Below are 21,768 nucleotides of genomic sequence, written 5' to 3'. Positions count from 1 at the left end.
CGCCTTCCTGGCCTCCAACACCCTGGCCGAGCTGGTTAACCTCCCGGGCCTTTGTTCCCTCACCTGTGAAACGGGACAGAACCTGCCCTACTACCCAGGGCTGATGGACCAAATGAAAGATGTGTGTGAACACATCTCAAAGTAGAAAATACCACACGAATGCTGTGACAGGAGGTAGCTTGGTGAGGCGGAAGCAGCAAAAGCTATGATGCCCTGGGTTTGAATCCTGACCTCGCCTTGTTTATTTCTTACTTGAAACTTTACTTATTCCAAACTCAAGTGGTTTCCATACTGACTCTCGTAGCTGTGTGCTCTTGGACCATTTAACTAAGCTCCCTGAGCCTCAGTTTGCTAACCTGTGGAATGGGGGAAGAACGAAGGATTGTGTAGTTCAGAGGGTACATGGGACAGCCCCCAGTGCAGATCTGATTCATGGTGTGGAACGGATGAACATCTCTCCGATTATTCTCTTCCACGGGTATGTGGGACAGCTAGGACAGGCACTTAAAGGGGACAACAGAAGCAACACACTCTACCGCAATCTCCCAGAACATTCTGTACTGCTTCAAGAACATCTGAGAGAGGGAACGCATTTTTAAGACTGTATTAAATAAGATAAGGGTTAAAAAAATGGTAACTTCTCAAAGTAACACTAAATTTCTCAGCAAATCTGACCAGCCCCCAGGGCAATCTGACTTACCACCAACCAGTGTGTATTATAAAGGAATGTGGCTCAGACATTCAACTTGGGGTTTTAAACTGGCAACTGCAGTAAAGCGTGACTCGAACGTCAAGAAAAACCCTCAATTCCCTTCTTGCCCAAATGGGCATCTTCTGGTTTTACATCCTGGGGGAAATTGGAAGTCTGGCCTTTGTGAAGTTTTGGATCAAATTTCAGTTGGAGGGGGTCTCAGAAATACTGATCATCTTCTTTACTGCCTAAAACTAAACAAAATGTACACATTTGTCTCAGGCTTTCAAAACAATCACATCTGAAACCAGGTCAAATATCATTGGCCTGGGAGAGTTTGTGAACACTGAAAGGCAATTGCAGATGTTAGCTGACAGACTTTAGAGTTTCTCCTTAAAAAGAAAAAAAAAGAAAGAAAAAAAAAAAAGGAAGGGCAAGAATCACGAGCATAGAATAGAGACAGGGCATCACTTTCCACCTCCAAAAAGTGTGTCTCAGAGTGGAAAGTTTTAAAGAATTCTAGTGTAGATGACCCACCTCATGTTTGGGAAAGGCTGTGGTTCTTGCCACAGGCTCTCAACAAACATTCCTGCCAGCTTTGAAGACACATAGTACTACATGTGCTCACAGCAGAGTTCCCTCGGAGATAAAGCTGTAGTCACTAGATCTTTCCCCCCAGCATTTATAGTTAGCACTGGTGGCTCACAGGATCTACCTTTTCAAGAGAACAGGGATCTTTGGGAAGTTGCCTGAGGGTTTTGACTTTCCTCAAGGAAGTCATTTTCACAGTGGTGTTAGTGGGAGTTTGAGTTTTCCCTGGAAAAAGCAGCAGATAAAGCTCCTGCTTAGTGTTCAGAGGGGAGATGTAGGCCTTCTCCTGTAATTGTTACATTCTGGAAAAGGCCAAAATGCTGGCTCGGCACCACAGCTGGCAGGACCATGAGGGAGCAGCTTCTTCCTTCCTTGCCCTGGATAGAAATTTCACATGCAGTGAGGTGGGGCCCCCTTGGGAGAGAAAACTAATTCCACAGTCTTGGAATAAAAAAACAACATTGCCTTAGGGATCTCCCCGACCTTCTCAGTTTTCCCCTAAATATCTGTCTGACAAATGCACACAAAGAATTTTCCTTAGCAAGCCACTGGTAATTGTATATTCTCTCTGCCCCTTTTGGCTCCAGGTCACACTGTTCTTGTGTCTGGAATGTAAAATATAACTCAAGATGCACGGGTGTAAAGGGAGAACCTTAATGAAAACGTCAGCTGCTACAAATGTGGGGCCAGGGACTGAAGTAATTTCGTGTGGGGCTTTCAGTGATACCTTTCCTTTCCTGGCTGCTCTGACGTTATTTTGTATTTTGCTTCATGGTCTGGGTTGCAGGAAGAAAATCTGCCTGTTTCACACATGGGCTGGGGAGCTCTGAAGAACTCAGACATGGAAAGGTCTCCACAGATCATGGGCTCTTCACACAGCAACTCAGGGCGCGGGTCAACATCGGAACCAACCAGACAGAGCTAGATTCCATTTTTAAAAGATTTCTGGAAACAGAAATCCAAACCCTCCCCACAGCCTCTTTGTTTTTTGAGTCCTGCAAAGCCTAACACTTTCTCCTTTTGTCCAGATTGTTCCTTCCTGTGATGTAAGTTCCCTTAGGCTTGTTTAGGAAATCCAATCTTTCACAGAATCCTGATTGGGGCCGGGGGAGGGGGGGGGGTGGTTTCTGGTGATTTTTCTTTCTGGGTAGTGACTTCATAGACTCGTTACAAACAGAATTATTCATGCTGCAGCCTAAACACTCAACCATACTAAAATCTCAAAGTGCAGGCACTATTAGAAACCTCCTTCATCCCATGCTACATATGTATGTATGCATGTGCATACATACGAGACTCCTGTTCACATGCGTTGTTATGACATGTTAGCAAGGGATTTCACTTTGGGTCATTTCTGCATCATCTCTGGGAGTCTTTGTGAAGACATGCTTAGAATGGACTCCAGGCAAACCAGCACTAAGTGGCCTGGGGACACGGACTGTCACTGCAGGAAGAGAAGATCGGTCACAGCTGCCCGCCCTGAGAGCCCACTTCACTTAGGAATATCATAAACAGGGTTTGTGTTTAATACAAGGTCAAAGAATGTAGTTACCTTCATCTTCCCAGCATCCCTGCAATGTACTCCACTATTCTTTACGCAGACCGAGCTCTGTGTCTCTAAGGAGCCATGTGATAGCTGGGCACGGCACACCTCCTCTCTGCTATTGCTGGCAGGAATGCGGTCAGGCATGCACCGCTCCAGCCGGCCCGTTTGCTTCTCAGGGGACCCCGTGGTTACTCGGGCATATCAGACAGGAAAGGGGGCTCTTAGAAAGTGGCCGCTGGGACCAAACTTTGGCCAAACTAAGGCTCCTATGGGTGTAGGCATTCTCAGGCAAAGTCTGTGTTCAGCCACTAAGGAAAGGGAAGTATAGGGTTTAGGGAAGGCAGGTAGGTAATGAAGAGGAGTTCATATGAGATAAGGGGACGGTTCGTAGAAAGTCACCAACAACAGCTGGGCAAGACTTTGTGTCACAAAAGTAGGCTAGCCAGCCTTTTCTCAGACTGGGACGGTTAACTCCCACACTCGGCTCTTCCAATACTGCTGTGAGCCTTTGGGAAACAGGAAAATCACTGAGGAGGATGTCCTAACCAAGAGGAAGATGGTAGCTTGTGTTTTGCTTTGGGAGTCAGGTGACAGGCCAGGAGACAGGGGACCTGGCCAGACAATCCCAACAGAGGGCATCTGTCTGAAAGCCCCCTCCCCCGGGTGGACCCAGCCCTCTGCCTGTTGGCCTCTGAGCACAGCCCAGGCTACTGGGTCTGAAGGGGACGGGCGGAAGAGCGGTGGGAACTAAGCCTGGTTTTGTCTACCAGGCTGGAATCTTCTAGAGTTGAGCTAAGCTAGACAGAATCCCCCAGGAGTGGGTACCCGTGTGCATGTGCTTCTTAAAACAGGGGCTTATGGTGGCAGACCTCCTCTGGCTCCGCCGTGGCTGCTGCCATCTGGCCCTGGAGGGCCAGGTGCCCATAGTCACTGGTCATTTGTGAAGCCAGTCCTCCCAACTCCTCCGGGTTAGTAACCGACTTAGTCATCTGGAAAAAGAAAACAAGCAAGACACACACACACACACACACACACACACACACACACACACACACACACGGAAAAAAGCATGAGAACCATAAGTTAATTCCACTGGAAGCCAAAGGGTTTCATTCACTTTTAAGCTCTGGACTTGCATTTGGGGCTGGAGAGGGGAATTCAAGCAAAGCCCATGCTGCGACGTGCACAACAGGCCGGGGCCCCTCTCAGGCCAGCAGGTCCTGGTGGGGCCGGCGGGTGACATGCTAGGCTCAGGCTGGGCAGGCCCTCACAGTCCACACTGGGAGGTGAGCATGGCAGCCCCCGCCGGCCTGGCCCTGCGGGTCACCATGAGACTTCCCTCGGGGAATGCAGGGGTATGAGCCCCAGGCAGTGCCCATCCCTGGTCACATTCTGCAGCAGAGACCTAACGTGGTCTCTGGGAACCCAGAAGCAGGTCCCAGCCTGGCAAGAGGATGTGAGGATAGCAGGGCTGTCAGGGAAACCATGACTGAGAAGTGACAATGAGCCCAGTATCCGAGAGGAAGATATTTCAAGAGAATGCAACTTTATAAGCAATTTGTGCCAAAGGAGGACAAAGGTTCAGCCACAGATTTGGTTAAGAGTCCACTGCAGCCTCCACGGCTGAGCTATGCCTCCTCCTTATTAGGATATTCAGTATTTTCCACCTGCTTCATAGAAAAATTTACCTAAAAATTTATCCTACCTAGCTAACACACTCGTTTCAAGACCTTCTTTTTCCTCTGACAAAATGCCTCTCAGTGCTCTGAACAGCAGTTTTAACTGCCACCCAGAAAGGTGTCCTTGTCTTTCCTAAGAGGCTTCCCTCCTGCTGCACCTCTTCTCTCTCTCAGCGGCAATAGAAGGGCTTAAGAGGGCGCCTGGGTGGCTCAGTGGTTAAGTGTCTGCCTTTGGCTCAGGTCATGATCCCAGGGTCCTGGGATCAAGCCCCTCATAGGGCTCCCTGCTCCATGGGAAGCCTGCTTCTCTCTCTCCCACTCCCCTGGCTTGTGTTCCTGCTCTTGCTATCTCTCTCTCTGTCAAATAAATAAAATCTTAAAAAAATTATTTTTAAAAATAAAGGGCTTAAAAATAAATGTTTTGAATGGCCCATTGCTGCCCATTAACCTTGCTAAGGGGAAGGGTTAGCCATCTAAGGCATGTTTGCCAGGAAATGTCACTGGCTGGCAGGTGTAGGCATGGGTTCCTTGGGAACCCCGGGAGAGGAAGGCTGTACCTTCAGCTGCTTCGTTTGAGCCCTGCTACACAGACCACAGCGATTCCGGGGCAACCTGAGGTGGTGAAGCAGGGCCCTTGCCCACTCAGGGTTCAGGCTGGCTAACCCAGCAGTGGCCACGCAGCCCTCAGCTGGGCTCCTGAAGGGCATGGACATCCGGGCCTGAGATGGGCCTGCTGAGAACCTAGCCCAGGAGACGTTCCAGAAACACGAGGAGGCCACTCCAGAGATTTTCGCCTCCTGCTGTGCTGTGCTCCCTCCTAAGAGGACCCGGCACCGCGGTGCTGCCTCATCTGACCCATGCCCTGCCCTGGAACCCCAAGCCGCACTAGCTCTTTCAGTCCCGGAGATGGGTACTACTCCTATTCCTCTTGACGGCCCACATCCTGTTAAGCAACAGTGAACCTGGCACAATCACAGGGTTTCTAAGAAGGAGGAGCGGCAGCCGGGGAAGCCTTTGTGGTCCAAGCTCAACCTCTAGTGGACACACGACTACATGATAAAATCATCCCGAGGGGCCCGCTTGGTGGGGTAGGCGCCGCGCCACGGCTCAGTCTGGTCCCTCCAGCCAGGAGGCTGCTTCATCTCCCTACTCAGCCTCACACGGCAGCAGCAGAGAGACATGGTCCCAAATTTTATTCCGTGACATCTGAGCCTTCAAAGGGTTAAGAGGAACTTTCTTACTACGCATTCCTGTTTATTCTTCGAGGACACCATTGGTTGTCTTTTGTACAACTTTTTAACCTATCAAGATAGCATTCTCTGTTCTTGATGCTATTTTTATCTAAAGAGGCATATCATACAATTCCGATGGCAATATATTTTCGCAAAAAAAAAAAAAAAGAAAAGAAAAAGAAAATTACCTCCAAAGGTCACATACCTTCTGTTGTCAGGGAAATTGTCTTTATATAACCATGCTATTTCATTTTGCCTGAAAGACTGGCATATCTTTCTGTCCAAGGACTATAACTTGATTCCATTAGACAACCTCTATTCCACCCTACACGTCTTCTCTTGTATGTAACTTTATAAAAATACCTTAAGACCTTTGCGAGGTGAATAGGATTTTTTTTCCCTTCCCCTTATCTCTAACTTCCTTCTCATTTTCTCTCCCTCCTTTGCTCCCTTGTCTTTATGCCCAAGTCTCAGTTATCTGTAATTCCCTCTTGCAGCGTTTCCAGGAAATGAGAGCTCCAGCGGATGGGGGTGTCTAGACCACAGGCAGCCAGAGAGACCACAGATAAAGGACAGAGCTGGGACCCAGAAGGAACTAGAAACAAGGGGTAGTCTCTGTCCAACAGAGACCCTGATTTGAAGGCTCAGTGGTGGTAGTGGTGGACACCAGGGCAACTGACAGTGGGTGGGGTAGCTCTCTTCCTCTTACCATTTCCTGAGCTGTCACCGCAATGGCTTTGGAATATTTAACCACAGTCGTCTGATAGTCGACGAATGTTCCCTTTGGTTCTGGAGGAGTGCCTTCATCCAGCTACAGAGGAGAGAAAAAGAACCCACATGTCAGGAGAGGACAGTTGAAGTATGAGTTGTATTTATTAGAATTGGGAATTTTGAAAAATGGAGATGCCCGCAGAATTTCTTTGGCTAAGAGTCAACAGCATCCCCCAGCTTTGGCGATAAGGACTTTAACAGAGGCACAAAGACGGCACTTGGGGTACACAGGGAAGGGGGCCCCAAGCCTTGTCTGAAAGGAGATCGAGAACATTCCCAAGGAACAACATTTCTGCCAAATCTTACCAGGGGAAGAGTCTGCTACAAATAAAAGGTAGGGAAGGGATCTTAAGAAGTAGATAAGAGTTTGAAGCCCTTCACAGTATAGATTCTGCCTCCTCTCCCAGTTCATCTTCTGCCTTTCTTTGCTCCCCTGAAAGTATCTGGCTCATGCCCACCACCGTATGCTTGAACTCTTATCTACTTCTTGTGCCGAGTTCAAGCATACGGTGGTGGGCATGAGCCAGATACTTTCAGGGGAGCAAAGAAAGGCAGAAGATGAACTGGGAGAGGAGGCAGAATCTATACTGTGAAGGGCTTCCCTAGGAATGGTGTAGTCCATAGAGGTTTATGCCCTGGAACCCTCCTTCTGATCTAAGCTGGGGAAGACAAGGGATTGGAAGCACTAGTTCCTCATCTGACTCTGAGAGCAATACGAACTGACAGATGGGAGAGATCACTGGGGGGAAGAGCCGGGACAAGTTGGACAGTGACTCTGTCCCTCGAAGGGTTGGGGACATATTGGTTCAGAAGCCTTGTATTGGAGACCTGGTTCCAGGGCTTATGAATGGGTCTCAAGCTCGTTGCTTAAATTCTGAGCCTCAGGTCCTTCAGTGGAAACTTTCTAGCATCAGAAGTTCGTAGTACACATCAACTGAGAGCATACCTGGCCAAGAGCTACATGAAGGAAGAGGAGATGATGACCAGGTTGATGAAGAACATGATGATAATGTCAATGATGACCATGATGAAGAAAAAGGCAGCATCTTCACCACCATCTTCATCATTATTGTCACCATTGACTGCTGAATGGTATTCCAGGTGAGGAGCCAAAATAAGGAGAAATGAACACAGGAAGAGTGAGTCCAGTGGACAGAAGAGGGGGCTGTTGAGAGCAGTGAGGATGAAGCTGAGCTGTCTGATGAAGAACCTTGAAATCAGAAGGAAAATGGTGGGATCTGGGGTACGCAATGACATACTTGAGAAGACCTTCCTGGCAGCTTTCTGCCATATAGTTTGCAGTCAGGGCAGAAACTAGGGGCCAAGAGGGCACTTAGGAAACATTAGATGGAGTCTTCAATAAGAGCTCAAGGTCGCAAGCAGCGCTAAGACATGAACTGAAGGAACGGCTTCCTGCTGCCCATGTGTGATGTGGCCACACAGTTCTGGAAGCATCTCCACCAAATTTCCACCAAAGCATCAACATGGACTCCAGGCTGGATTTTTCTGGGATTCTTTATAAGGAATAAGCTGCTGCCAATGATCTCCATCACACTATGGGGGTCCTGCTGGTCAAATGAGGCCTGAGTTGTAGACTCAATCACTCGGTATAAACTGACTGGACATCTTCTAAGTCCAGCAATGTGCTGGGAGACTTTGTACGAGCCACAGCCTAACAGCAGACACACCAGGAGCTAGAGCTGGAGCTGGAGGGAAGCTTAGAACACAACCTGCTAGTCCGAAGACAATGAGAAAGGGAAGACAAAGTGATCATTTTTTTTTTTTTTTTGGATTTCAAATTTATTGAGTTCAAAGAACTCTCCTTTGTTCTGAGATTATAGCCTTCCTACTTTTTTTGAGGGGGATGTTAACATGACCTTTCCGTTATGAAATAGTAGTAATGCAGAGAGCAGGCTTTTTGTCTCTTTAACCCCCTCCCCTGGTCAGAAAGAAGAAAAAACTATCACCACCACCAACATCCAACAACCCAAACCAAAAAGCAAACAAAGAAAAGGGAGTGGGTCACAAAAACTCCAAGACTGAGAACCACTGACCTCACTCAATAGGGAAACCAAGGTTCAGAGAGCTTGAGTCATTTGTCCAAGGTCACCCAGAAACCCAATTACTTCATGTTAACCTATCAACACCCAAACCTTCTGGTGCTCAGACATAGAGAATTCCAGGATAAACCTCCACGTCAGAAGCACCAAAAGGGGCACAAATTATATCCAAGTTACACTCAACGTTGGGTATGCTCATTTTTTCTGCCAGTCACTCAATGACTGAGAATTTCAGACAATGATGATGACAGTCTATCAATGCTGTGACCAAATAACCAAAATTCAGAAAACGCCCTATTTCTAACACTTTACTGCCTACGGGCTCAAAGGCCCTGGAGTATCACTGAATACAAAGTGGGCAGCAACGGGCAGGCTGGGGTAGGCTCAACAAACAGAGAATGCGGAAGAGGCACTGGGTAGAACCACGGCTATCAGGTCTGGGTAGAAGGAGTTTGGGGGTATCAATAAACCCCGACTGTATGCTCTGCAGAATGGTGGAAAGAACCCCTTTGTTCTGGCCTCTGTAGATCCTGTCATTAGAAGTTCCTTATTATTGCTATCAGGTAATGCCAGACTTCTCTCCCAGCCCTTCCAAAAGAGTGGGGAGTGTCCTGGGCTGAGTGAGAGAGTAGCTGTGCCACCACTGACATCAGACAGTGCAAGTGCTGCTTTCTTTACTGAAAATCCATCTTGGTATCCAAGGCTCAGCAGCTATCGAAAAAGACTTCAAGGATCTGACTTCCACATTCCAGAGATTTTGGAACTCTTACCTATCATTACAGTCATTCGGAAAAATACCTTCTCCTAGGGAGAAAAAAGTCATCTGAATTTCTAATTTGTATTGAGAAAATCTGAGCTCCATTATTTAATATCCTTCATGGAAACATGGCTTACTTTCTTTTAAAGATTTTATTTATCTATTTGACAGAAAGAGAGAGCACAAGCAGGAGAGTGGGAGGCAGAGGGAAAAGTGGGCTCCCCGCTGAGTGGAGAGCCTGATGCAGGACTCGATCCCAGGACCCCGGGATCAAGACCTTAGCTGAAAGCAGATGCTTAACCAACTAAGCCACTCAGGGGCCCTGAAACGTGGCTTACTTTCAAAGCTCAGGTGTTCTGATGTCCTGAAAACCAAACACAACCACTGAGATTTCCCCAAAAGCTTTAGAAAGAGGGGAATTTCACTCATATTCCACCAAACAGTCCATATTTGAGGAACGAGAAGCCCACAGCAGAAATTACCAGAGTGATCTGACAAGGCCCGTTCGGGGTGTCTAAAGGAGTCCTGGCATCCTCGCCTGGCTCGTGACTCTCTTGGTCTGCTAATGACTGCGTAATGAATGTTTAAGGGGAATTATCCTAATTATAGTTTCAGGCTATCACCTCTTTACGGAGAAACAAACCAACCAATCTTCTCTAAATTAGCAATTAAAGACCACTTATTATCCTGAAAAACCATAATAATGTATTCACAATCTGACAATGGACATTTCAAAACAGGGACAAAATCTAAAATTCTTGGCGTGCTATCACAGAATGGAAATGAGATGTTGCTGAACAATTGTTAATTTTAATGACTATCAAACTGACATGACTAGTGAAGGATTCCTTGAGGAAAGAGCAGGAGATACTCTCCAGTCATAGGTCCCTTCTCATCCAGCTCAACCACCAAGCGGTCACTGGAGGATTAATGACTGTCACGTTGTCTTCTGTGCCCACTGCCTGCAAGAGTTCACTATGAGCTTTCACACATACTACTTAAGTGGTTTCTGTATCTGGCTACCAAAACCATGGGGGGGGGCATTTAAAAAATTCAGAGATTCCTGGGGTGCCTGGGTGGCTCAGTCCATCAAGCATCTGCCTTCGGCTCAGGTCATGATCCCAGGGTCCGGGGATTGAGTCCTGCACTGGGCTCCCTGCTCAGTGGGGAGTCTGCTTCTCTCTACCTCTACCTGCCGCTCCCCCTGCCTCTATTCTCTCTGTCAAATAAATAAATAAAATCTTAAAAAAAAAATTCAGAGATTCCTTGGCTCAAGTCCACAGAGATTTCAATTGATTAGGGCTGGGGTAGGGCCCAAGAATGTGCTCCCCATGATTCCAAAGGAGCCACTCTGAAGATCAGTCCTTGGGAACCCCTTCATTATTTCACTTTGGACTTTGTTCCCCACGACTACTCTAGGAGGTAAACAGGAGAGGTAAATACCTATTTCCATTTTGTAAGTGAAGGAACCAATGATACCTTCTCCGTCGCCATTATTTTTCCCTGTGTAAAACCAGAAGACAGGGAGAGAGTGGCTTCCAAAGTAATGAATGAATAACCAAGAATGAATACCACGTTGGACAGAGGATAGGATGTGTGTACGCTGATCGAAACCCTCAGGAAAAGAGGATGGTCACTGGTATCCGCTTTGACTGGTTGCTCCTTAGAGAAAAGCACCTAGAGACCACGTCTGAGGGAAACCGAGGAGGAACTGAGGTCAAGGGATAAAGGTGAGCATCTGGGAGCCCAGGCCTACCTTGCTCATGGCCTCTGCAATGGCGTCCACCATGCCTCCCACCAGCCCCACTTCACTGGCAGCTTCATTCAGTGTCACCATGATGTCATCGACGGCCTCCTTCATGAGCTGGGCAGCCTCTGTGATGGCATCATGGGTGTGCTGGGCCTGAGAAGGGAAAGCGGAAAGAGGACGGTGAGACGGTTCCATAAGCAGAGGAAAATGGCGCTCGGTCTCCTCAGAAATCACTTCACTTCTTTTAGGTATAACCTTAAGAAAGCACAACACAAAACTCTATCCCCATTATGGAGCACAACAGGGATTCTGGATTTTTCCTTTTCTTTCTGTTGGTACATTTGTTTGCAAAATCACTACAAATCAGAAAGAGAAGTAGAAAAAGATGTCTTTTTATAATCAAAAGGAAAAACAAAATTGCAATATCAAACAGCATCCTATGACAGGACCAGTTTTAGGTTAATCTGTCCAGGATGGTAGAAAGAGAACACCACTGATTCCCAATGACGCAAGCTTACAGGTTTAATTAAGAAAAAACCAAAAGCTAATATGCGGGAAAAAACATGTTCACAATAAGTGCACTTCTCTTCAAAGCTGCACAACACTCTAGAATTCCCTTCCTGCAAATAAGGTTGGATTGTGGCAATGTAGTGATCTAGAGAGAAATACTCTATCTGTGGAAAGACGAATAGCCTTTGGAATTATGTCACAAATTACACTGCCACGAGCCTGGAGGGACGAGGGAGCAAAGTTCTCCAGGGACTGACATTCTGCAGGCAAAGTCTCGAGTGCTCCCAAGTTCCCTCTGACTGTAACTCGGAGATGCTCCAACACCTGGCAGAGTTTCACAAGCGTATCACGCGCAGAGGAGACGCCAGGTAAATGAATGGATGAAAGATGAAACAATGGTGGTGCCAGGCTCCTGAAAAACACCTCTAATGGGAGACAGATGCAGAAGGAGCCTAGGTCCCGCCATCAGAAGAACTGGGTTCTAGCTCTGGATCCACCTCTTACTGGCTAAGCGGTCCTAGGCGAGGCTTCCTTGGCACAATGAGAATAATTGGAACAACACTATGCAGAATTCCAATGAGACGATATGGACACATGCAGCATATATTTATAATAAGGGCAGTCTAGGGGTGCCTGGGTGGCTCCGTCGGTTAAGTGTCTGCTTTTGGCTTGGGTCATGATCTCAGGGTCTTGGGATTGAGCCCCACATTGGGCTCCCTGCTCAGTGGGGACCCTGCTTCTCCCTCTGCCTCTGTTCCTCCCCATGCTCCTGCACATACTTTCTCTCTCTCTCAAATATATAAATAAATAAAATCTTGGGGGGGTGTGTGGAAAGAACAGCCCAGTAGCAGGTGCCTGACTTCATGTTAGGTAGTCAGCGTCAGAATCGGCCCGGTGCAGGCGCTGGGGGCCCCCCAAACAGTGCCCACGGCTGCCCTGACACACCTCAGGGGGAGACGCCCCTTCCAAAGGCCCAAGAAACTACACGTTCCCTCTGGTGATGAGAAGCTAAGGAGGCCAGGGAGGGAAGGTAAATGTAATTCTTTTGACTGGCTAACTGAAAGAGAGGACTTTTTTTTTTCATATAATTTAAAAAAATTTTTTATAAACATATAATGTATTATTAGTCCCAGGGGTACAGGTCTGTGAATCACCAGGTTTACACACTTCACAGCACTCACCATAGCACATACCCTCCCCAATGTCCGTAAACCCACCACCCTCTCCCTCCCCTCCTCCTCCCAGCAACCCTCAGTTTGTTTTGTGAGATTAAGAGTCTCTTATGGTTTGTCTCCCTCCCGATCCCAGCTTGTTCATTTATTGAAAGAGAGGACTGCTAAGAGGAGGCTGTGTGAGCCACAGGAACTGGCTCGGTGTGTGGAACGGAAAGGCCAAGGGAATCCGGGTCTTCTAAAATGACACGTGATAAGATGTGAAGTATGTGGACCATGGATGGTGACCTCAAGACAACAACAGGGTGTCAGGATGCAAATGCTAATTATTGACCATTAGGGCTAAAATCAACTCAGAAGTTAACAGGGACAAAGAACCTTGAGGAACAAAGATCCCTTGACTCTTCCCACCTCAGATGGGGAGTCGCTCTCAGGACTTCTTCCCTCCACCCGCTTCCTCTTCCTCCGCAGCCTCCTCACGGGCTCCAACCTCTCCCCCTCCCCAGTAGCCTGTAGCAGCTGGTTCTATTGTGTTCGCTTCCTCCCTTTGCCCCATGCAAATCCTAGCCCTCTTTCAAGGCCCAGCCTAAAAACCACCTCCTCCAGCAGCCCTCCTTTGATGGCTCTCTCCTCATGCTCTCATTGGCTTTCCTTTGGATTTCTGCAGCCCTGAGAAGCAACTCTGGAGTCAGAGAGGTGAAGGCCTCAGAGAAAAGGATATGGGGAATTGAGGCTCAATACTGGAACATGATACGGCTTCTGCTCAGCTCTCTCTCAGGACATGAGCCTGTGAAGGCCTCGGCCTCTGTGTAAGGAGGATGTGTGCTGGGTAGACTGCATGGTGAGACCGCACAGAGGTACAAAGGGCAGCCCATGGAGCCCCCGCCCCTGAGCATCTCTGCGATTTCAGCTCAAGCACTAGACCCTGGAGCAACTGGCCCTCAGGTCACTCAATCCCCAGCCGCCACCTGGTGGCCATGGGAGGAGGTACTCTGAGTGAGAACCAGCTTGCTGAGCTCTGTGGATCTGCAGACCCACCAGAGATGACTGACTCTCAGACAGTATTGTTTTAAGTCACTAAGTTTTAGAATGGCTTGTTTGCAGCAACAGCTAGCTGCGACGGCCCCGAGAAGGCCCCGAAGCCAGATTTGGGGTCAGAGAAGTGTCTGGGTTGAAGCAGAGGCCAGTATCCAGCAGAGTTGAAGGGGTGAGGAGGAAAGGGAGAGCACGCTGGGCGGAGGACACAGTCCGTACAAAGGTCCGGTGGCAGGAGGATGTGGACTGTGAACAGGAGCTGACCAGTGCACTGTATGGGAAGTGTCTGGCATGGTGCCTGCCACATGGCTCCGCCCCTCTTCCCTTACCTCTCCATCAACCCAGCCCCTGCCCCAACTAGACTGCATGCTCCTTGCCAACAGTTGGCTCTCCTCCCCTTTAGAACCACAGTGTTCATAGGAAATGAAGGGTTTGATCAAGACACTGGGGGGAGTTGGGGCAAAGGTAAAGAGTGAGACATTCATTTTTACTTTCACAGGTATTTTTTTCTTTTTCTTTCTTTCTTTTTTTCTTCTTTTTTACAAGGATAACCTTCACAGGCTATTGGTGCAAATTTCTCCTCTGGAGAGGCTTGTTTAGAAATAAATGGAACCATCTGTTTCTGTGCTGCCAACCAGGCACGGATGGCAGAGCTGAGGCAGAGACCGGGCTCCTGGGCAGTCAGAACAGGCCCTGGCCCTCCCTCCCTGCCCTCGAGCCCAGCCCGAGGGCCCAATGTGACTTTCAAACCAGCGGCAAAATCTCTGTTCTTGTATCTCGGGTCAGGTATTTTAGCATCTGACAGACAGATAATGCTTCATCCTAGGTAACAGGCAGGGCACTGGGAACAACAGCAAATACCAAAGCCTGGAACAGCAGGAAGAGAGGCCTGCTGCCACCACTCCTCAGGGACTCCTTGGTGCCAGGCATTGTGCTCATCCCTGCTGTGCGTGTCCCGTTCACCCTCACAGCCCACCGCAAGGTGAGAGTCGGACAACGTCTCTGCCAGGGACCCCTCTGATGGTCGCCATCTGAAAATGGGAGATTCAGCAGGAAAGCTTATGGATCTGGTGGCCGACCAAGGCCACCGACCGGCTGGCCATCTGCTGAAAGGATGCCACTGGTCAAAAGGAAGCTGAGCAGATGGCCAGATCAGGTCAAATTTCTTAGCGCTACTGGAAAAACAAACCTTAATCTAGGGAATATGCCATCTAGTTTCAGCCTCTCCCTGCAAACAGGGTGCTTTTAAACAAGGGGATGGCCCCCAAGTACCATGTGGCAAAGGCAAGGGGCCTCAGGATTTGCTACCTCTCCCAGAGCTGGCCGGGCCCCCCTTACTCAGCATTTGCCACCCGATGAGCCCACCCTCACCCAGTGGGAAATGGTAAAACATGTGGCTAATTTTTGTTCCTGGCTCTTAGGAGGGAGCCTTCAAGTGCTTAGCATTTCCTGTGTGGAAATGAGTGGCCAAGGACTGCCTCTGTGCTTCACGGTGGGCCCCCAGGACCACACATTAGTTTAGGCTAAGAAGAGGACTCAGGGTGGCCTGTAGGCAGTTTCAGGATGGGGGCTGGCCATGCTGGAGAGCCCAACCATGTGATTAGAGGGTTGTGGCTTTGAGCAACAGAGTATCAGCCTGATCTTGGGGGACAGGAGAGGGCTGCAGACTGAATCACTGGTCATCTGACTAGATTCATTCGATCCACCCTACAGGAGGAAATCCCAATAGAACTCTGGGCAGCAGAGCTGGAGTGAGTTTCCCCGGTTGGTGAGGGACAGCACTAAGATGAAAGTGTGACTCATCCTTGGGACATGTTTAGGACGCCCCCAGACCTCACCTTCTGCATGGTTTGTAGCCTTTATAATAAAATGGTAATAGTAAGTAGAGCCATTTGCCGAGTCCTGTGAGTCATTCCGGCAAATTATTGAACCTGAAGGGGTAGAGAGAACCCCCAGAATTTGGAGCCACCTGGTCAGAGTGAGGATGGCCTGGGAACCTGGGATCTTATGGCTGGTACCTGAACTTGGGTTGTGCCCTTAACCTGGGAAATCTGACATGACACCAGGTAGTCAGTGTCAGAATCACACTGGTTCAGGAGCGCCCCCCCACCCCCCACGCCACGCAGTGGCTTTGAAAGGGAGACGCCCCTTCCAAAGGCACAAGAAATTGCCCCTTCTCTCTGGTGGATGAGAAGGTTAGGAGGCCAGGGAGGGAAGGTAAATATAAACTCTTTTGACTGGCTAACTGAAAGAGAGGACTTCTAAGAGGAGGCTGTGTAAGCCCCAGGAACTGGCTCGGTGTGCGGAACGGAAAAGCCAAGGGGATCCAGAAGGTATCTTCCATAGGGCCTCTGACGAGCTATGCTGATGGTTGTCTTGAGTGCGTCAGGCTGCACAGAGCTCTCTCTTAGGGATGTGAGGGAGGGAAACTGGTAATTTAGGTTGATGGCTGATTTCATGGTATAGAGAAGGCAAAACACAAAATGTGCAGATTGCTCGCTTTTGATGACAGAAGTCTGAAAGGTGTCATTTTCTGCATGTGACCCTCTCCAGAGAGCACCTCATACAAATATGGATGAAAACAGTAAAACTGAAAGGCGTGTATTTCTCTAAGTCTCACTTGAAATCAGATCATCACGGGTGGCACGAAAATGTCAGGAATACTGTAACGTTCACGTTCAAGCAGAGGGCACGGTTCTGGGCAGAAGCCGAGTGCATGTTTCTGAGCGCTGCTGGCCATGTGTCTGCTATCCCCCATGGCCTGAGGAAGGGACAAGAGGCAGGTTGTAGGGGCGGTGACAGTGAGTCACAAGACTGCTCTCAGAACTCCCTGGAAATTATGAAGAATGCTTTCCCCACACTGGGGCATCTACGAAAACACATCCTTGCCCTTGGCTGTCCCAGAAACAATTACCTTCCCATCTGCTCCTGTGAGGAGTTCTCTAGGCCTGCTCCCCTTTGCTCCGCATATTTAAGTCACAGACCCTTAATGGGTCAGCTGAGAGGCTGTGAAGCCTCCTCCAATTACTCCGAGCCTCTCCCAGGGCCACGTCCTCCAACTCCAAGGGCAAACCTTGCCTCTACAACACAGCCGCGTCTAAATCACACATGCTGGCCACCTGAGCCCACAGGTTCAGACACCCAAAGACCCGGTAGGCGCTCAATTAAGGCATCCTTAAAAGCCCACCAGCAATCTGGGAAGTGGACTCAGAGGGCTCAACAATGAGGTCATTATTTTAGATTCTGGAGGGGCTCCTTGTTACTGCTCCTCACGGCACAACATGGGAGAAAAATCAGACTCGCTCCTTTTTTGGAAACATGTCTGAAGTCTACTTCCAAGGGAGCCTTATTTCTGTATTCTAGTGCTTCAACTACAAAGGCCAGTAAAGCAGGCAGAGACATCACAGGAATCTGGAAAATGGGAAAAGGCTACGGGGGGTTGGGGTACACAAGTCAACGTTAGCAAAAGGGAAAAAGAAACCCAACTAATCATTAGAACTGTCCAGCAGTGCACAGGGCTGGGTGTCTCCTGCAGAAGAAGCAGGAAGGGCCCTTCAAGGAGGATGTGGCGGGGAGCTGGGTGGGGTAGAAGGGAGTGTGGAAGGCGGCTCCGTGGGGAGAGGGTGAGGCTACCCAGCAAATGCCTCATGATCACAAGATTCATTAATACCGGACTCTGGGGCTGCTTCTTTTCTTTTCTTTCCTTCCTCCCTCCTTCCCTCCCTCTCTCTCTCTCTTTCTTTAATACCTACTGTGTCAGGCACATTATCTCAGTCAATCTCTATAACAGCCCCTGAGAGGTATTCATTATTAACCCCACTGTTTAGAGGGGGAAGCAAAGAAATGAAGTAATTTGCTAGCAAGAGGCAGAACTGGGATTTGAATCCAATTATGTTGGACTCCAAAGCTTATTCTCTTTTACACCACATCGGAACCACTGATGATCATTTAACTGCATTTCCTCCGCCAACAGTGACACGCAACATCTTAACACACATACACACATCCCCTAAGACCTAGTAAGTAACACCTAGGAAATGTTTGCCCAAAGAATAGCACCCAAGGCGATTACGTCTCTGCATTAAGCCTCCTAAGAAAGGACCTCAAACCCAGCTTGTAGTGTTCTAGGGAGTCTGTCGCGGTCTGCAGACAGAGCACAACTGAACGCAGGATGCCAAGGGAGGGGAAAAGACACATACACCCGCCCTGCCTTCCCCATCATGTCTCAGCCTGTCCCAAGCACTTCAGCTCAAACATTGAAAACTGTCCCACTCTCGCATCCAGCCACCACTCCCAAGCAGAGGATGTCCTGTAAAGCTTACAGTGCTGACTAAGCATGCTCCTGACTCTGAATTTCTTGGTATAAAACAGAATTCCACAGGGAGCTCTGAACTTGCAGTCCAAGCAGATGTGCGAATATCTTATACACCCAGAAAAGTCCTAATTGGAATTATTCTGCCGGGAATGAAATTCTCTCAAGTCGGGGTTGGAGCCACGTGGCAGTCAGCCCTGGAGAAAAGATAACCCAGAACTGGGTCTGGAAGGCGAGTTCTAGCCGCCCCCACCCGTCACGGGGCAGGTGCAAAGGGGGCGGGGCCAACTCAGAGGCACCTATCACTCAGCTATCGGGCAGAAGGGCGTTCTTGTTCTTCTTGTGCGACCTCACCATTTTGGCAACAAGCCTCCTTTCTTTCCAGAAGACTGAGAACAACTTGAGGGTGCTGGCTGGCTCTCAGTATTTTTAGCAGCCCAAGAATTAGGCTCTTAATAGTTGCCAGATACATGACTGGAAAAACGGAACACAGAAAACCCAAGTCTAAGACATTATTCGCACTGCTACCAGAGCGGTGTTTCTCAACTCAGGATGGGTTCTAAGTCCTCACTACTTATAATAAAGCCCAAAGGTCTTACAGTGGGGGAGGGGAGAGCGGTCATGACACGGCCAAGTCTATCTTCCCTGCTGGTCGTCCCCACTCTCTGTATGTTCCACGGACATCAGACTGCACGCTATTCTCCAAAGACACCACAATCCTTTTATAACCCTATACACACCTTTGTATGTGCTGTTCCTCCTTGCTAGCATGCCTCAAGCTACCCTCGTGTGCCAAATACTTTCTTTCTGTGAGACCGACTAGCCACATGTGGCCTCTTGCCTGCAGCTTTGCTTGACCTCTCTCCAGCCCTTGCTGTGGGCAGTCGGCTTGTGTTTCCAGAGCGTGTAGGCTCAGTCCTGACTCCACATCCACCTCTCCTGTGATGCGGGACGACTTATCTAAGCAGTCTCAGTTCCCACATCTGTACAATGGGAACCTTCATACACCATGGGATTTGTATGAAGATTAAATATCAAGAGGGTACAGGGTAGAAGAGATGACATAGAACCAGCACTCAGTCAGTAACCGTGAGCTCCAAGGTTACTATTTTGTGATTCTGACTCTTACTCCAGAATCTTCTCTGCTGTACCATGTTACCGATGTGAAGATCTTAGAGCTGCAACAAAGTGCACTAAAAATAATATGCACATCATAGGGATTCCTATAGCTTGTAGGCAAGAATCCCACACAAATCATTCCAACCCGTGTTCCCACAGGCTGCTTAGGCGAGGACCCAGGAAGCTCAGATTGACTACGTGGTGGCACCTGCTGGAAGGTACAAATAGCAGGAGGAGCCTCCAAGCTCCTCTCAAGGTACCAGAACCCTGGGGGAACTTATGGCACAAGATGGTTTCACAAGTAAAACCATCACTCGGACAGAGATATCATCCCCGAGAGCAGAAGGCATGCCGTCACCATCTTCAGCCACTTCAAGGAGCTGGGTGACAAGACACATCAGGCTGAGGAAATGTCCCAGGTGGAACTAGTAAGGGAGATTTTCATAGGCAACTGCTGATCCAAGACAAGAGAAACACATGCCATGAATGACCTTGTCCTATGTTTTGCATTGAACTTGAGTCTCAGGAATGGAAATAATATTCGCTGGAAGACAACTGAGCTTTGCTTTGCCCAAGTTGGGTGTCAACACCAAGCAAGAGCCTGGCAGGTATTAATTTTTATTCCTGAAATAACCACCCAATGTTTTTCATTCCCAAAGACACTTGCCTACATATTCTGTCATGAAAAAAAAAAAAATCACTTAACAAAAAGGCTTAATTAGGCATACTTCTTAAGGTTCCTCTTCAAGGTTCCCCGGAAGGCCAATCAAAGATTATTTCCCACCTTTGAGTGGGAAGTCACATACTATCAACCAAGAACTGGAGGTATTGTCCTTGGAGGGACTCAATACCAAGGAGTATCTGAGGGCTTCTCAGCAGCCCTAGGTGGGTCCCAGGATCCTGAACTGTACCTTGGGGTTTCCTCCACCTTCCTTGGCCGCGTACAACATCTGCAGGGCAGACTCTGCGAGCGTCTTGGTCTGGTCCAGCACTGTCATCTGCTGCTGATGGTCCAGAATCTTAGAGGCGACACCAACTGCAGCTAAGATCAGGGGCTCAAAGTAGCTGGCCAGCTGCGTCACCTTTCAAGACAAAAAACCACAGATGTATCACATAAATCCACGTATCTCCTTTAGGGGCCCCTCTCGTGGTGAGGGGGGGTCTGAGACAGGGATGGGATGATGCACGGGGAGAGGAAGACGTGCTGAAACTTACTTTGGGTTTTTTTTCTATTATTAAATGCACTATCAGGAGTTAGAGCCCTCGTGTTATACATGAGCCCCTCTGACCTTACTCATTGCTCAGTTTTACTTTTAAAAGTACTTGCTCATTCACGAACTCTTGCTTGCATTTTACTTCCTCTGGGGAGCTCCTTGTCTCGTCTCTCATCATGGCAGAAGCATTAAGAAATCTGCTCTGTGATCCAGAGTTGGGTGTGAGAATTTTACAAATTTTGACTGCATCAACAGCAAAGCTTTCTAAAGAGCCGAAGATGAGCATCTTAGGGATGCAGAAGGAAGGGGAGCAGGGAGGGGAAGGGGAACAGGGCTATGAAGAGAAGCAGTCTGAGAGCTAAGGCTTTTGATAAGCCAGTCCAACTGCCCTCTACCCTGAGCATGCCGACCTAATGTGGATTTGCAATAAAAGCAAACATGAGGGATGCCTGGGTGGCTCAGTGGATTAAGCTGCTGCCTTTGGTTCAGATCATGATCCCAGGGTCCTGGGATTGAGTCCTGCATTGGGCTTCTTGCTCAGCAGGGAGCCTGCTTCTCTCTCTGCCTCTGCCTGCCTCTCTGCCTGCTTGTGTGCTCTCTCTCTCTCTTCCTCTCTGACAAATAAATAAATAAATAAAATCTTAAAAAAAAAAAAAGCAAACACGATTTCGCATCGGTCTCGATGTTCTGTTTGCGCTAGGAGAAGAGAAAAGTCTGTCCAGCTGGTTAACCACTGTTCTCGCCTAGGCCTCCCCAGGAGGTGATGCCGCAGTGCCTCTGTGCTCAGGGGAGCCCACCGGTGAGGCAGGGTCACGTGTCACAGACATGTCTTGGGCACATCCCACACTCCAGGCTTTCTGCTAGAGGCTGACCACCCTTCATCTGTTCCCCAGAGCAATTCTACAGGGTACATACAAACGAAGAAACTGAGGCTTAGGTGGGTGAAGTAAATTCTCCACCCCATGCAGCCACGATGTGGAACCGTGACAGGAAACAGGTGTCCTAGTCCACAGCCCGGGCTCCCACCTTCCGCTCCACGGCCCGCTACTTCTCCTTTTCAGCCCAGCTCCGCTAAGGCTGTGATATTGGATTTTAGAAGCTTATTGTTTGGTATTTGTTTGTGGTTCCATGAAGTATTTAAAATAAAGTCCGAGCATACTACAGTAATACCCATCTACCCAGCATCTAGAACGTCAGCTTTTAACCTTTTCTGGACCTGCTCGAGACACCACCATCAGTCTCGCTCAGATAAAACACAATGACCCTGATCACACTTTTCCATTCTGCTCCCCACGGTGTGTGCCAATTACTAATCGCTAAATTATTTCC

General features: G+C 48.6%; 1 protein-coding gene across 10 annotated transcripts in view; it reads right to left on the bottom strand.

Annotated features, from left to right (window-relative positions):
- Positions 1-21,768, bottom strand: part of TLN2 (talin 2) — a 424,186-nt gene that overhangs the window by 58,593 nt on the left and 343,825 nt on the right. For all 10 annotated transcript variants that reach the window (XM_046008087.1, XM_046008086.1, XM_046008085.1 and 7 more), the window contains 4 exons: positions 20,137-20,307; positions 11,084-11,230; positions 6,449-6,550; positions 3,698-3,817 (listed from right to left, as the gene is read on the bottom strand). In XM_046008087.1, coding sequence (XP_045864043.1) covers positions 3,698-3,817; positions 6,449-6,550; positions 11,084-11,230; positions 20,137-20,307 — 540 coding nt within the window. The remainder of the gene's footprint in view (positions 1-3,697; positions 3,818-6,448; positions 6,551-11,083; positions 11,231-20,136; positions 20,308-21,768) is intronic.

The sequence above is a fragment of the Meles meles genome, chromosome 6 (genome assembly GCF_922984935.1).
Source record: "Meles meles chromosome 6, mMelMel3.1 paternal haplotype, whole genome shotgun sequence".
In the NCBI taxonomy this organism is placed as follows: domain Eukaryota; kingdom Metazoa; phylum Chordata; class Mammalia; order Carnivora; family Mustelidae; genus Meles; species Meles meles.
The sequence above is the reverse complement of the archived record's forward strand: the minus strand, read 5'-3'. Positions and strand labels throughout refer to the sequence as shown.